This window comes from Carassius auratus, chromosome 14 (genome assembly GCF_003368295.1).
Source record: "Carassius auratus strain Wakin chromosome 14, ASM336829v1, whole genome shotgun sequence".
Classification (NCBI taxonomy): Eukaryota; Metazoa; Chordata; class Actinopteri; order Cypriniformes; family Cyprinidae; genus Carassius; species Carassius auratus.
The window spans coordinates 30,762,396-30,778,809 of record NC_039256.1 but is presented as its reverse complement, the minus strand read 5'-3'; the positions used below and the strand labels follow the sequence as shown (position 1 = coordinate 30,778,809).

Below are 16,414 nucleotides of genomic sequence, written 5' to 3'. Positions count from 1 at the left end.
TAAGGCAAAAGCATGTGTGGCTTCGCCTTTTCATTTATGAATACATTTACAAGTGTTAACAGTTTACGTCAACGCACAAGGAAAAGCAGATTTATTATCAACATTTATTATGCAAGTTTGTAAATGCATTCTAGCACATTTGCCATCTTATGTTTGCCTTTGCACATCTTGGTTTACTTTAAGAGTAGGCAAACCCTGCATCACTTCCATTGAAACACCTGATTTGTCAGTTTTCAAAATGTTTTTGTTTTTCTATGTCACGTTCCATAAATATGATATAAAATGTAAACATCACATCACTCTTAAATTAGGATTTTGGCCTAGCTTTTCAACTCTGTTACAAAGTTTAAGGCATGCAACAAATGGACAGTCTGTTGAACTGTTATTAACTTTATTTTGTTTTGTTTTTTTTTATAACCAAAATATCAGTGTCCTAGGTATTGCATTCAATCCTTGATATTCCACTTAAATTAACAACATTAATTTTGTAAAATTAGTGACACACCAGAAATATAATCACTTGGAAACTTTTCAACAGAATGAAGGCAAGTAAATCAGCTTAAACACCCTGTTATAAAGTTATTTGAAAATCTTTTCTGTATTTACCAATTTATGATTGTAAATCAAAAGGTGTTCCCACAAAAGCATGCCATGGAGCAACTGAATTAATCTTAAATTAGGCTAAATTACCCATTATGGTGTTAATAAATGATGTTGCCTATTCACTAAATGTTTTATAATGATGTTGTTTATATTTGTTGCCATCTTAATCAAACAAATTAGGGTTTTAACTTTGACATAGTTCAAAAAAATAATAATAATAGTGAATAAAACATCTCATATAATTTATAAATTGGCCTCCATAGCCACAGATCAACACGTTTTAACAGTAAAGCACCTCATTTCGACACTTATTTATTTATTTGCACGGTCCATTGTACACATTTATGGTTTAATAAGGTTTTTTTTAAAGTGTATGAATCTTGTCGATTCGGCCAAATTCCTAAAATCCCTTTTTGATGACGCAATGTGTTTTACTCTCAAATCATGTGTGAAAAGCGCAACGTTTCCTCTCGATCACATGATCACGTGTTCCTCTGAGCAGCTAGAAGAGTTCCTCCTCACAAACATCTGATCTGGTAAGAGTTAATCATCTCAATACTCTGTGTGTGTTTTAATAGATTTCATTATTATTAATTCCAGTGCGAACATAGCGATTTTCTAGTCACGTGATCTATAAACTTTGTTTTTTTTCTTGCTGAGAGAAACTACGTGTTGGCGTGACGAAAAGAATAGTGTAGTAAAAAGAAAAATAACAATAATCTGTTGCATGTTGCATGTGTTATAACGAGGTCGCTGTCTCCTCTGTGCACTTTCAATATCAGTCAAGTGTCATATTAAAAAGCAAGGTGCTTCCGCGTTAATGTATGGTGCTAAAGTCTGGAGAAGGCAGGACTGTATCAAACACACACACAGACTCCGTGTTATTTGATCTGTTAGCTTCCTTCAGACACAGATACAGCCATGAAGCTCATCATACTGGACGACTATGACCATGTCAGCGAATGGACGGCCAAATACATCAGGAACCGGATCAAGAAGTTCAATCCTGGTCCTGACCGATTCTTCACTCTGGGTCTTCCAACAGGTAGACATTAAAATAGAAAATAAAAAAATCTGTGTTTTGCTCAAACATTTGTAATATATTCCTGTTTATATTTCCTGTGATTGGCAGGAGGCACTCCGCTTGGATGCTACAAGAAACTGATCGAGTATCACAAGAAAGGAGACATATCTTTTCAGTACGTGAAAACGTTTAATATGGATGAGTATGTAGGTAAGTGACCGCTCGTTTACGCTTGTGGGATCAAGGGTTGAACAGCCGGTCGTATCGTATGTATAGTTGAACTCTGAACATGCTTGGTTTTTCCAGGACTTCCTAGAGACCATCCTGAAAGTTACCATTCGTTCATGTGGAACAACTTCTTCAAGCACATCGACATCCGAGCAGAAAACGCACACATCCTTGACGGCAATGCATCTAATCTAGAGAAAGAGTGTCAGGACTTTGAAGCCAAAATCAAAGCTGCTGGAGGAATCGAACTTTTTGTTGGCGGTAAGACAGTCGATTGAACTTTAACCTGTGAGTGCCACCATTAAACAACACTGGCTTGTAATCGTGTTGCAGGTATTGGACCTGATGGTCACATTGCGTTCAATGAGCCTGGATCCAGTCTGGTGTCCCGAACGCGTGTGAAGACCCTGGCTATGGACACCATTCTGGCTAACGCTCGCTTCTTTGATGGCGATCTCTCTAAAGTCCCCACCATGGCTCTGACGGTTGGAGTTGGGACAGTGATGGATGCTCGAGAGGTACAAATAGTGTCACATTTGCGCTTTTCCAAATAATTACATCTAGAAATGTCAGCCCCTGTTTATTCTTCTCCTATAAGACGACTCTAACTAATTGCAAATTTATTCAAGCAATGCATTCGGATGTTTATTGTTAGCTAGTTTATATGCAGTGTGGCTTGCAAAATAGCAACGACATATTAAAGTCTGCATCTTATTTACAGTACATAAAACTGATACTTAAAAATATATGAATAAAATAAAACCATATTTAAAAAAAATCTAAAAAATAAAATTAAAACGATATTAATAGTATGATAGTAATGTGCATAATTAATAATAATAAAAAAAAAGAAGTGCACTCTATTCTGATTTGAAGATACCAAAAATAACAACAAATAGATTTTTTGTGTTCTCTCATTGTATAAAAAAATTAAAGTTGCTAAATTGACATTTTTAATAATTTATAATTATAATAAGTTATATTTAAAGGTAATGCATTACACTATTTCATAACTACTTAAAGTAACTAATTACGTTACTTAGTTACTTTTTATAGAAAGTAATGTGTAAGTGAAAGTATCTTAGACAGTGTTGGGGAAAGTTACTTTTAAAAAGTAATGCATTACAATACTGTGTTACTTCCTAAAAAGGTAACTTAATTGCGTTTCTATTGAAAGTATTGTGTTACGTTACTTTTGCATTACTTATAAATATGGGCTGGGCTTGCTTGTTTGTTTTTAATATTAAGTTTTTGCCAAAAGTAAAAGCCATTTCGCAACAAAATCCTCAGGCTGAAGGATATGTAAATTAATGTCTGAACAGTAGAAAGCAGAAGAAGAAAGTCCACCACTTCAGCAATAAAAAAAAGAAGAAATGTAAGTTTATCTTGCGGTTTTATTTTTATTATTATTAAGATGGTTGAATTGGATCATCGAAGGTCAGCAGCAAATTGGTTAATAAAATGGGATTAAACATATAAAGGATATTTGAATTAATTAACAACATATTTAATTATTGTAGCTTTGAGACATTCTGAGTTGCTTTTTAATAATTTTTTTAAATTATAATTTTTCTTTTTCTTTGAGTGAGATGAATTAAAGCATGTTCACATTTATTCTAGAACTAAACTAACATTTTACTCCCGATTTCTCTCTCTTCAATAAATGGGGGGAAAAAATAACTATTCGAAAAAGTAACTTCTTGTAAATTAAAAGGTTTTGCGTTACTTTACTAGTTACTTGAAAAAACTTGTGTTACCTGTAATGCGTTACCCCCAACACTAAAGCTATCATTTTTAAACATTCGCTCACCTAAAAAATGCATAATTTCTGATTAATGACTTAATAACCACAAACGATCTGGATTTTATGTTTCTAAACGAAACATGGCTAGAAGACAACAGTGCAACAGTCTTCAATGAAACGGCTCCTTCTTACTTTACTTTCATGAGTATATTTCATATAATTAAACCTGCCTTGCCTAAATTAAAAAGTAATGTGTTACTTTACTAGTTACTTTACTCGCATTGTCCCTGACACTGATCATAGTTTACGAAAAGCGTCCATTCAACAGCATCAGCGTCTGTGGACTGATCTGAAACAATAAAACAAACGCTAACCTGATTATATGACATTTTCAGGTCATGATCCTTATCACTGGCTCTCATAAAGCGTTCGCGCTCTATAAAGCCATAGAAGAGGGAGTGAATCACATGTGGACGGTGTCCGCCTTCCAGCAGCATCCACAGGCTGTGTTTGTGTGCGATGAAGACGCCACACACGAGCTGAGGGTCAAAACGGTCAAGTATTTCAAAGGTAACTCTGACTTTTACATTGCTTGTCGACCTCTCTCTCTCTCTCTCTCTCTCTCTCTCTCTAATACAGGGATACTGTGCATGTAAGAAATTTTCAGCATCAGTTTACTAATGCTTTTTTTTTTCAGGCATTATGGATGTGCACAACAAGATGGTGCTAGACTGATATTGATAAGAAGAATGGACACACAACAGACATGTGTTTGTGTATTTACCCAAATTGCACTGTTTTTATATTAATCTCTTTTATTAAACCTCTCAATGCCTGATGTATTGAATTAAGATGTGTTTATATAATAACTGATTTGAAATTCTGATTCTTTAAACGTGACCAAATAAATAACAAATTGATGAATAAATAGACTCAGTACTGTAAATATTATTCATACATCTTTTTTTTATTTCACTTTTTTTATTCAGTTAGTTGCCAAGGTTAAATTTCTGATTTTCTTTATATATATATATATATATATATATTGATCTAATATTTATATTTAATTTATTGTATTTTATTTAAGCTTTATTTCAGCTCATAAAAACGTGTTTAAATAGCATTTGTTCTAGTTATAAACGACAACACTGCTGGAGGAGGGCCATGACATGTTTAACTGTACAAGAATTAAAACATTTTTTTTTTGTATGAAACTATTAGACTAAAGAGACATTTCCCCATTATGCATGGGAAAAGTGATAAAAACATTTTTTATAAAGGCAATTCAGCGTAATCAAGTTCATTCATGACCGAGCAAAAATAACTCAGTGATTCACAATGGTTAGGAATCAGATCTGATTTAACCTCCAGAGTCAAGAATTAACAGACTACACTTACAGAAATATTGAGTGTTTATCACTGTACTGGGACTGATCTTATCTCTCTGGACATTGTAAAGACAATTGAAGGTATAAAAGTTCAAAGGTGGATTTAGTTCAGCAGTTCATTGGTTACATACCAACAATCTTTGCACTGACATAAATACACCTATGGGCTGTATATAAAACCTGGTGAGCTGCCTGAGAGGAGCCACTAGAAGCACGTCTATAACAGATGGAATGCTGTCTATGAAGACAGCACACTAGTGTTTGAGACAGAGCCGCACTGAAACACACTGCGCATGCGCAGTCGCAGTCGCCATTGTTTGTGCTCGTGATCGGCCTAGTACTGTTGATCTGACTTCTTACGAGAATATTTAAATTAACGAACAGACAGTTTGTGATATTAAGTCAAAGTTACGTTAAACTAGTGATCATTACTGTATGAGTGATTAAGTGAAAAGATCGACGCGGGAGAATGACAGAACAGAGGAGTGGATATCAGCAGGTAACGTTAACGCTAACAAACCCAAAACAAGTTTACCAAATAACCCAGGATTAGTTCAGTTAGCCTGACTTTTTCTAGAACTCTAATCTGTAAAGTTTTGCGGAGACAGAGGATAAAGTCCGATGGTTTAATTAGCTGGTTAGCCTCAGCGGCCTTCAGTTAGCATTAGCATTAGCAATGACACCAAACCGGAAAAAACAACAGCGCACGAATATGGATACATTATAGTCCGCACTTCATTATGAATTATTAATATATTAGGTTGTCATTCCGATCAAGTGTTGTTTACAGTCATATTTGATCTAATGTAAAACAGTGTTAACGTTCTTGAGTTACAAGAAGACAGAGGTGAAGCTGTTTAGTTTTGTCAATAATCATCTAAGTCATATTTCAGCACCATTTATGTATATATATATATATATATATATATATATATATATGTGTGTGTGTGTGTGTGTGTGTGTGTGTGTGTGTGTAGGCCTGTTGCAATAATCAATATCGACTTATCGCGTGTTATATGTACATGACAATCATTTTTTGACGAAATATATAATAATTGTATTTGTTACTTTGCACTTTTCGTTGGAGAATGTTTATTTAATATTTATTCAAGTTTTTTTTAGATATCTAATATGTTGATAATTGATTCCATAATAATTTGTTTATACACACACATACAGTGTATCTATATACACTATATGAACAAAAGTATTGGCACCCCCTTCTAATGAACTAGTTTGAATACTTTAGTAAATAACATGAGTACAAATCTTAATGTTTAAACATATAATGATATTCTATGGAATGGTGAGCTTCTAATTGTATAGCATCAGTTTTGACAGGACGCTTTTCTATTCTAACACAACACTAACTCTGTGTATAAGGCAAGATTACAAAATAAATGATTGATTCAGTCAGTGTGGAAGAAGTTGACTAGTATGCAGAAACCTCTAAATGCAAAACTTGAGCCAAAACTCATCATCAAACACCAATGAGTTGTACATACACCATATGGACAAAAGTATTGGCACCCCATCCATTAGAACAAAACCTGGACACATAACTCTGTTGCAGCAGTTTTGGAAGTGTCTTAAATGACTGTACATGGGTACAGTGTGTATGTGTGTGCATCAGCAGCTTTGTTTTTGTTTTTTTGTGTAGTTGAATAATGAGGAGTCAGAGGAGGTGTTACAACAAGCTGCGGATGCGCCTCCGCCGTACAGCAGCATCCCAGCGAATAATGCAGGTAACGTGAGCGTCTGAACGCAGATTTGCACAGTAACCTCCCTCTGTCATTATTCCTAACCGTTGCACTCTGTCTGATGCGTGTGCTGTAGCTTTCTTTGAGTATAAAGAAGATGATGTGTACCCCAAACCTCCGTCGTACAACGTCGCCACGTCACTGCCGTCATATGACGAGGCTGAGAGGAGCAAAGAAGAGGCCACCATTCCTCTAGTCACCGACAGGGTGAGCCTTTGTGCCTGTTTTAGGGGTAATTGCAGTTAATTAAGCACTCTTTTTACACATCCATGTTTGTTTCTTTACAACAGGATGAGGACTTCATTGCCAGAGACAGTTTTGATGATACGGATCAACTGCGGGTTGGGAACGATGGGATTTTCATGCTAACGTTTTTCAGTAAGAGCGCACAGTGCTTTGATCTTGTTGTGTCTGTTTTTTCTTTCTCTCTATGATAGACTACTTAGTCTGGTGTTGGATTATGGGTGGATTAGTAATTGGGCTGATGGTATGGGTATTGTACAATAATATCATAATTGTTCTTTTAAGAATATATGACATGAAATTATGGAGTATGTCAGTTGCATTGCAAAAAACAAGCAAAAACACGTCTTGAGAGTCCAAAAGCATGCACTGCATGATGAAATTATTTTTTTTCTTTTCTATATTTATGTAGTTAAGTAATATCTCCCAAGAATCCGATGTTTTCCTGAATATTAGCATGTGATCGCAGTTGCAAATGTGATATTAATTTTATACATCAGTTCAAAAGAGTTAATATGGAGGGAGTTCGATTTTTAGACACATTTTCAGTTTTTTATTTTTCTGTTTCGTCTACGAAAATAGTTTGAGTCAGAGCCAGAGCAGAACATTTATGCGTCTCAGAGCAATATTGTGTGAATTGTTTGAACAAATCGTTTGGGTCACTGATAAACACAGTCACTTGCTTCATTGCTAAATGAATCGTTTGAATGCATGATTCAGTGAATCACTCATAAAGACGGGGACTTGCTGCCACCTACTGGCAGTTTTAGTGTCATATTTATTTATCCGCAACAGGCCAAAGCACCAGCACAAAAACACACTCATCAAAGCTGCATCAGATATGTTAATATCTCTTAATTTCTTTTGCATTATCAGTGGCGTTCCTCTTTAACTGGATTGGCTTCTTCCTGTCCTTCTGTCTGACCACGTCTGCGGCGGGACGCTACGGAGCCATCTCTGGGTTCGGACTGTCCCTGGTCAAATGGGTCCTGATTGTCAGGGTATGTTCCATATGACTTCATATCATTTTATTAGTGTTTTTATTAGAGGATGAAGAACACTCACTCTTAACTTTCTGTGATTAAACAGTTTTCTACCTACTTCCCTGGATATTTTGATGGCCAGTACTGGCTGTGGTGGGTTTTCCTTGTTGTAGGTGAGTGTATATTTGCACATTAGTGTGAATAAATGCTTTTATTGCCCTATTAAAAATATCTGTTGAAGTAATATTTTTTTCAAAAATAAAAATGTTATGACCGTTTACTCAAACTTCAGATCAACAAAGATGTAGATGAGTTTGTTTCTTCGTCAGAAATGTAGCATTGCATTTGCTCTGAAGTGAATGGGTGCCGTCAGAATGAGAGTCCAAACAGCTGATAAAAACATCACAATAATCCACACCGCTCCAGTCCATCAGTTAACATCTTGTGAAGTGAAAAGCTGAGTGTTTATAAGAAACAAATCAGTCATTACAAAGGTTTTAATGTTGAACATTTTCTTCCGGCTGCGTTCTGTAGTGAAAACTCGTCTCTTCTGAATCAGGAGAGAAATATGCACAGATCAAGCACTGATTACAAAAACAATTTAAAAAATGTGAGCGGAAAAAGGAGATGGACTGTTTCACTGGAGGAAGCATTATGAATTATGAACTGGTGTGGATTATTGTGTTGTTTTTATCAGCTGTTTGGACTCTCATTCCGACGGCACCCATTCACCGCAGAGCATCCATTGATGAACAAGTGATGCAATGCTACATTTCTCCAAATCTGTTACAATTAAAAAAAATCTTAGATTGTTTAATATCATTACTTAAGTATTACCAATTTATCTTTTTTATTAAAAAGAAATATATATATATATAGCAACTAGTCTGACATTTTTATTCCACCAGGATTCCTGCTGTTCTTCCGGGGATTTGTTAACTATTCCAGAGTTCGCAACATGACCGATCATTCCATGTCCACCCTTCCTCGTACCCGAGTTCTCTTTATCTATTAGGTGAAGCACAAGAAGTTATTTCCCAAAGTTTTTTTTTTTTTTTTTTTAGATGTAAGTGCATTGCATTAGTGGAAAATCAATTAAAAGACAACCTTTCGGTGATATAAATGATTATGGTCATGATATTTAAATGAAGATGACATTTTTTCCTCCTTTGACTTTGTGAATGGATTAAAATCTCCGGATAATTGCAAAATGATCAAAACAGCAAAGTCAACAAATCTTTTTTGAATCTTCACGACTTAAACGGCAACATCTGCTTCAGACGCCCTTGCACTTCTCTATAGTTTGCATAATGCAATTTATTACACTGGCATATTTTACTTAAGCTTTTGAGTTCCTCCAGCCATTAATCAGTGCTTAATTAAACCGTACAGTATGCATTCATTATGCAGTTAGAAGCTGACATGTGCATGTGCTCCAGTTCAGAATGCTTTTGTTAAATTCCCTCTCACAGTTTGTTTCTGTGAGTTTTCTCTTAATTTGTGGGAAGGTTGTAATTTTTTTCTTTGTGGGTAAATCTAGTAACTGACCTTTGTGAACAAGAAGAGAGATATTAAATGATAAAAACATATACTTTCAAGATCTAAACAGGTCCTTGTAAAGCAAAAAGCATATTAAAAGTGTATTCAAAAATATGTCGGCTTGTTTTAAATTCCTCATCCTGTCACCAAACAGACCAAAATACTCTTATTATAGAAAAGGTCCATTTAGCTTGATAGCAGTTCAATATGAACAGCAACCTGATTCAGCATTAAAGCACACCTGATGTGATGCGCTTAATCGATCAATGTGAATAACACAATATTTTATGATGCCAAATGTAGCAGTAGATGGTTATATTGAAGGCTTCAGTATGGGCTAGTGCTTCACAATGTGCTGTTTGTGATTTGTATGTTTTACAGTTGTCGAGTAACTTTTAATAAATGTAACACATATGGCAACACCACACATCACTTGTGTATTTGTCAGTATTATACGCTATTTTCATATTTTTGAAAAGTCTTTTATTTAGTAGTAATTGTTAATTGCATGGTATGAGTGGGGCGAGCTCATTTTTTTATTAATGCATTATTTTTTTTCTAATTTAACAGCACCAATTTAATGCACTAAAGGTTTTCTATTTAATTATAATTTTTTAAAATGCATTTGTTTTCTGTGATGACATTATTAGTTTCACATGATACTTTTGCATATTCACATTTTTGATTAATAAGAAAACGCCAAAGAAAAGCGTTTTGATCTTTCTCATTAATTAAATGCATCCTTGCCTAGCAAAAACATTAACCCCACCTTCCAAAATAAGTAAATAAATCTAATTTACCCCAAGCTTTTAGATCCTCAACTGAAGGATCTTAACTTTTATATATAATTGTTCATCTATTATGTGTGCTAGTAAAGATTAACAGTGATTAGTTGGTTTGATGACTGTAGTATTTCTAGTAACATTTATTATTTTGCACTTGCATGAATGTATACTTCCCGTGAGTCAGTGAGATTTATTGTGTAACATGATCCATAAAGGTACAGTGACAGCACAATAACATTGATATTTCAGAGTTGCTCATGAACAGAAAAATAAAACGCAATCAGATACACATGATTACATAACCAATAGGAAAATACAACATGAAATGTCATTTAAGTTTGACTCGATTCTCAATTTAAAAATAAAAATAGATTACTATAATAGCATTTTTTTCTATATACTATATCTTTCTTTGTCAGTGCATATTTAAATACTACAGTTATTCTGTTAGTCTGCATATATGTTGTATATTCAGCCGTCTGACAGTGAGTTAGATGTTGTTCGTGTGTAGTTAGTAGAGAGTAATCACATTTATCCATGTGGTGATTCACTTACACTTTACAATAATGTTAAAGTTATTTGATGCATTAATAATGAGCAGTGCATCTGTTACAGTATTTTTTTCTACAGTAGTATTTATATTTTCTAACATTAGATAATGAAAATTTAACTTTATTGTCAGTTTAGGTCCTTGAAATGAATGAAATGAAAACTAATGTTAACAATTCTGAACTTATAGTGAAGTGTAAGCAGTAACTGTGTGTGATGAAACAGGATCAGGTTCGAGGCCTCAGTCCACCTGCCGAGGGAGAAAGAAGATCGCCTTTTGTCCAATGTGTGTTCGTGGACCGCGTTTCATTTTCCCGTTCTTTTTTATCCCGACGTACCAGTTTTCACCGTGCTTTTGAGACTGATACGTGTTGTAGTGGTTTTCCTCCATCCTCTCCAAGAAATAACTTTCATCTGTTACAAGTGACTGCAAAGAGGGAAAAAAACATGCACCAGTTCAAAACATATTGATACTAATTTGCATGTCTTTGTATCAGAAGGATTTCATTAGACTTACTGAAGCGTACGGCTTGCCGTCTTCATTCATAGAGAGGTAAAGTCCTGTCTCTGCTCCTTCAATGACCACCACTCCTGGACTAGTAGCTTTTATGCGCAGTATGCCTTTAAAACCACACACACACACACACACATAGTAAAACTGTTGTAAATATGGGAGGATTGTTGAAAATGATACAGAACAATCCTACATTCCAGAACAGTGTCCAACATCCACAATAACAAAAGATCAAGGACAAATGTTTTTAAGGGTGAAATTAAGTTTTCAAGCAAAATATAACAGATTTTGTAATGCTACTGAGCATTAGAGTAGATATGCTAACAGGTAAATTTATATAAGTCTTTTCACACACTTTATTATATGTGTGTGTGCACAGAGCTGGGTATTATCTGATTGCATGTAATCTGTATTATATAATCAGATTCTAAAAATGTAATACTTGTAACTAGAGTTAATAACATTTTAAAATACTCATAATCCTTTACTTTTTTAATGGATTGCATGAATGCATGTTATTTACAAAATAGCAATAAATTATCCGTAATGTATTGATACTCCCTAATTCCTCTCTTTCATCTTTTAAAAGGATCATATGATGCGATTTAATTGTTCCTTTCTCTTTGGAGTAAATTACTAGTTTCTAACACGCCCCAACATGTCTATGTCACTATGTGGGAAGATTTGCATAACTCCGCCCAAATGTTTACGTAAAGAAAGATGGCGTAACTTTTATTCTCTCTGTTGACTCTGCCATGTCGTGGAGACGCTGTTTTCTAATTGTGAAAGCGAAACTAGTTTGTTTGGTCTTTCAAATGAGGACACAACTAGAGTGGTTAAATTATATTTACAACTGTTTCAGAACAGTTCAACCCAAATATTTAGTGTGCAGAAGATTTTATGGAGGACTGTTTCTGATCCTGAGAGAAGACTACAGTGCCAGCTCTTCTGATTCTCAGTCTGTAAGTACGTTCATATTTAAAGGATTTGCCTCTGATGATTCACACGCGAGTTTTGAGCATAGTAGCTTGTTTTTTTGTTGTTTTTCTGGTCACAAATGCAGACATGGTTTTGTTTAATTGGTGCGATGCAATGCATAAAAATGAAGCATACATATTTATAACCCGTGATTATGTTCCCACTGGATGCAACAAATGACTTGTATGTAATGGGTTTTTATTGTTTTTGTCTCGTGGCGCCGGTGTTCTGATCAAGACACGCATCACAGGCATTCAGCCAATCACAATGCACTGGATAGCTGGCCAATCAGAGCACACCTCGCTTTTCAGAACGATGAGGTTTGTAAAAAAAAACGTTGCGTTTCAGAAAGAGAGGACATATAGGAAAAACAATAATGTACAGTATGTGGAAAATAATGTTTTTTTTTTTTTTTTACACTAAACCGCATAAACACATTTAATTACACCAAATAGAAAAAAATATTCTTTTTTAGCAACATTATATGACTCCTTTTAAAATCTAATTCTGTAAAAGAATGTCTCTTTGCATCGTACTTTGCGGGTGTTATGCTCAAACAGTGTTACATCCCTAGGATGTATGTTTTTCTTTTTCTTTTTATTATTAAGGTATGTTTTCCCCACCCTTTTGGGGTGTGGTTATGTATCCTGTGTGTTCTCTCTCACTCTCTACCGCTCTCTAATTGATAGGCAGATCAAATTGCCCACAGGTGGTACTCATCCGAGTATGTGCTGCAGACGGTGCTGCTACAAAAGAGCAGAGGGAACACTGCTTGAGAGAGGCTCACTTCTCCCCTGCTCCAGACCTGTGTTGATGGTGTAAGGTTAAAATAGTTGTTAAGTGATTTGAACTGAAACTGAATTGTATTCCTGTGCACAAGTGGTGTGTTGAAGCCACAGAGTGTAGCACATTTATTTTCTATTTTTATTTCTGTTAAGGTATAAAGAGGTATTGTAACTCACTTAATTTGATTTATGGCTAGTATTGGAAGCTGTAGGGTAGATGTTTATCCCTGTTTTTAGTTATTGAGGGAGTTGAGGAAAGCTTTTGTTGTTGTTTTCTTTTCTCTTACTTGGTTAAATGATTTAGTACTCCTCCTGCTAGTCAGCTGCTGGGTTGTTGTTTTGGCCAGGTCCCCTCCTGAAGACATTTATTGCTTCCCTTTATAAATAAATGACTTATTTACTTACTAAGTGGTGGTTGTATCTTCTGGAGCAGAGGACTGCGGTGATTCCTCCACGTTTTTCTTTAATTTATTCCTTTAATCTGTTACTCCCACTCCCAACCCTAGACTGGAAAAGGGGATCGTAACAAGTGGGGGCTCGTCTTCTAATTGGCTATTGGTAAGTGCTCTTTCTCTCAAATTGTTTGACTGTTTTTGACTGTAAGTGTTGCAGGCATAGACATAATGGAGTTTGACTTTACTGAGTTTACCCTTTGTCCTACAACAGAGGCCTTTAATCGTTGTGCTAAAAAAGATCTTATTTTGTTGGCGGAGTTCTCTCATATTGATATTCGAAAAGATGTTACAAAACCAGTGCTTGAGGACGACCTGTTTGGGAAATTGGTAGATGCTGGTATCTTGCCAGAGGAGTCTGAGGGTGGTGTTACGGTTCAGTCTGAAGAGGTCGTGAGGAACAGGAATGTGAGGCAGAAATGATTAGGCTTCGTGTAGTAGAGACTCAGGCTGATCGAGACATCCAAATACGTAAACTGGATCTTGAAGCAAAGCGATTAGCTCAAAAGCCAGTTCCTTCTCCGCGCACTTGACCTCCATCCGTCTCATCACCTTTAAAATCTTCTGGCTGTACAGACACGCAGGACGTTTCTCATTCACCCTCCACTGATACTTTTGATGCTAGTAGGTACATAAGACTTGTGCCTCCGTTTAGAGAGACAGAAATTGATTCCTACTTTGTTGCATTTGAAAGATAACATTGCAACGCTTAAGTTAAAGTGAAATCATAATCAAGTATCCCTGAGATTTTAAAATATTGTTTATGATTTGATATGCACTGTTATCAGACACTGCTTAATGGTAATATGGCACGCAGGTAAACACCACATTTTATTTCTGTCTTTTAATTTGATATTGTAAAAAATTTTTTTTTTACATGACTTGACTTAATTGCTAGCTTTTCATCAGATAAAGAGCTTGTAGGCTTTAAACAACACCTGTGTTGAACATAGCTATTCTTCATCTTTTGGAGCTGTGGTGTGCTCTTGACATGGCTCGTGGTTGACCTTTTGACCTGCTGGATGCCAGCACTTTGATTAAAATCTTTTCATTAAACTCACAAACCCCCTGCAGATCCTTTACGAGCCACAGTTTTGGGAAACTTGATGTAATATCATTTTGAATGTACTTCATGTTGTTAATTACAATGAATGGAATATATCTTTCATTTTGTATTTTTACATCATGGTACACGATAATCCGGTTTAAATCATTGTGATAAACGGATAAAAGTTCGTTAAAAGTCTTTTAAAAGTAGTCTGATTAAAATGTGTAATGTATTGCATTACCTACTATTTGTGACATGTAATTTAGATCAGTAACTGCTTACAATTAAGAGAATTTACCCAGCTCCGTGTGTGTAAAAGTATTTGTGTGTGTAATATAATCTATACTATGTGTGTGTGTGTGTGTGTGTGTGTATATATATATATATATATATATATATATATATATATATATATATATATATATATATATATATATATATATATATATATATATAATATAATGAGAGAGAGAGAATAGATGGATAGGAAAAAAAAAACTTAGAAATAATTACTGATTTATTCTGATACGCACTCAGTGCAGTTTAAGTAGGCCTATTTAAATGTTTCATGTTAAAAGAGGGAAAAATCTGCTTCTCAGCACAAAGCACGTTGCCATTTTAAAATGAAAGTGTCTTCATTCGTTCTCATTTATATCAATCCCAGTGTTGTCTACGTTATTCATTTTCAAATACTTTATTCTCATTCTCACATTTACTGTAGCAGCGATAAACGCGTCATCTGCAGCGGAACTCACTGTATTCGTCTTCCTCTCGCGCTCCCGCCACGCTTCCGTCCGCCGCGAGCCGCAGGTGAAATCCTCCGTTCATGCAGTACAGCCGAGCCAGCTTCTTGTAGTCCGGAGGACCGAGTTTCTCCGTCATGACGACTATTCAGTGCGCTCTCCTGAGCACAGGCGCTGTTCGGGTCTGAAAATGGCCGTGTCTCACTCGAGAAGCGTACCTACGGCATTCCTGGGCGGCTGGCTCCGGACGAAATGCTGTCTATGTAAGGCAGCTCCGGAGAAACGGGTAATAACGCTGAAGCTGCAGGGAACGGTTGTATTGATTAACCCCAGACTCTAAACCTGCCTGGGCTGTTCAGCTACACACGTCATTATGACATCCCAAGGGAAAACGCTATTAGATACTGTTTATATAATAAGATTAATTTTTTATTTATAATCGTAGTATTACCACAGAAGATGATTGCGGCCAAGCAGTAATAAATAAATAAAACCACTTTGAGACTAAAGTCGTTAAATTACGAGATAAAATGTTGAGGATAAACTCATTAAATTACGATAAAAAGTCGTTAAATTATGAGAAAAAAAGTCGAGATAAAATGTTGAGAGAAAAACTCGTTGAATTAAAGTGTCATCAAATTACGATAAAAAGTCCATAAAATTAAGTTACAAAAGTGAAAGTTGAGAATAAACTCTTTAAATTACAAAAAAAGTCGTTAAATTGCGTGAAAAAGTCGAGTAAATGTTGAGAAGCTCATTAAATTACGAGGGAAAAAAAAAGTGGACAAGATGTTGAGAATTAACATTTCACAAGTGTTTACTCTCAACATTTTATTTAGACTTTTTTTTCTCGAAATTGTACAACTCTTTTTCTTCGCAATTTAACAACTTTTACATTTTAAAAAAAATTACAATCCTGAGAAAATCACCTTTTAAGATTGTCCAAATGAAGTTCTTAGAAACGAATGTAACTAATCAAAAATTAAGTATTGATATATTTACAGTTGGAAATTTACAAAATACCTTCATGGAACATGATCTTTAATAT

General features: G+C 35.2%; 3 protein-coding genes across 4 annotated transcripts; 2 read left to right on the top strand and 1 right to left on the bottom strand.

Moving 5' to 3' along the window:
• Positions 1-1,025: 1,025 nt before the first annotated feature.
• gnpda1 (glucosamine-6-phosphate deaminase 1) lies at positions 1,026-4,527 on the top strand. 2 transcript variants are annotated; one of them, XM_026281205.1, is made up of 7 exons: positions 1,026-1,139; positions 1,511-1,648; positions 1,736-1,837; positions 1,934-2,116; positions 2,189-2,373; positions 3,995-4,169; positions 4,297-4,527. In XM_026281205.1, the coding sequence occupies exons 2-7, from the start codon at positions 1,525-1,527 to the stop codon at positions 4,332-4,334; spliced, it is 807 nt and encodes a 268-aa protein (XP_026136990.1). In that variant the 5' UTR covers positions 1,026-1,139; positions 1,511-1,524; the 3' UTR covers positions 4,335-4,527. The 2 variants fall into 2 exon arrangements, with proteins under 2 accessions (XP_026136990.1, XP_026136989.1); XM_026281204.1 differs by having other exon boundaries at positions 1,501-1,648.
• A 733-nt stretch (positions 4,528-5,260) lies between these two features.
• On the top strand, positions 5,261-9,939 carry ndfip1 (Nedd4 family interacting protein 1). The gene is made up of 7 exons (XM_026281202.1): positions 5,261-5,486; positions 6,648-6,732; positions 6,824-6,954; positions 7,038-7,125; positions 7,867-7,991; positions 8,080-8,146; positions 8,882-9,939. Exons 1-7 carry the CDS (start codon positions 5,457-5,459, stop codon positions 8,986-8,988), a joined length of 633 nt encoding a protein of 210 aa, XP_026136987.1. The 5' UTR covers positions 5,261-5,456; the 3' UTR covers positions 8,989-9,939.
• A 533-nt stretch (positions 9,940-10,472) lies between these two features.
• On the bottom strand, positions 10,473-15,755 carry fgf1a (fibroblast growth factor 1a). Its single transcript, XM_026281203.1, has 3 exons — positions 15,379-15,755; positions 11,364-11,467; positions 10,473-11,273 (listed from the first exon to the last, which is right to left on the bottom strand). The coding sequence occupies exons 1-3, from the start codon at positions 15,503-15,505 to the stop codon at positions 11,088-11,090; spliced, it is 417 nt and encodes a 138-aa protein (XP_026136988.1). The 5' UTR covers positions 15,506-15,755; the 3' UTR covers positions 10,473-11,087.
• Positions 15,756-16,414: the final 659 nt, after the last annotated feature.

Bases quoted from the DNA above. Each gene is read 5' to 3' on its own strand.
- ndfip1 (XM_026281202.1), top strand. From the start codon at position 5,457: ATGACAGAACAGAGGAGTGGATATCAGCAG. The intron at 5,487-6,647 runs GTAACGTTAACG...TTTTTTGTGTAG, and splicing joins AGAGGAGTGGATATCAGCAG to TTGAATAATGAGGAGTCAGA. The intron at 6,955-7,037 runs GTGAGCCTTTGT...TCTTTACAACAG, and splicing joins TTCCTCTAGTCACCGACAGG to GATGAGGACTTCATTGCCAG.
- fgf1a (XM_026281203.1), bottom strand. From the start codon at position 15,505: ATGACGGAGAAACTCGGTCCTCCGGACTACAAGAAGCTGGCTCGGCTG. The intron at 11,468-15,378 runs GTGAGTTCCGCT...GTGGTTTTAAAG, and splicing joins GCGAGAGGAAGACGAATACA to GCATACTGCGCATAAAAGCT. The intron at 11,274-11,363 runs GTAAGTCTAATG...CCCTCTTTGCAG, and splicing joins ACGGCAAGCCGTACGCTTCA to TCACTTGTAACAGATGAAAG.
- gnpda1 (XM_026281205.1), top strand. From the start codon at position 1,525: ATGAAGCTCATCATACTGGACGACTATGACCATGTCAGCGAATGGACG. The intron at 1,838-1,933 runs GTAAGTGACCGC...TGGTTTTTCCAG, and splicing joins TAATATGGATGAGTATGTAG to GACTTCCTAGAGACCATCCT. The intron at 2,374-3,994 runs GTACAAATAGTG...TGACATTTTCAG, and splicing joins CAGTGATGGATGCTCGAGAG to GTCATGATCCTTATCACTGG.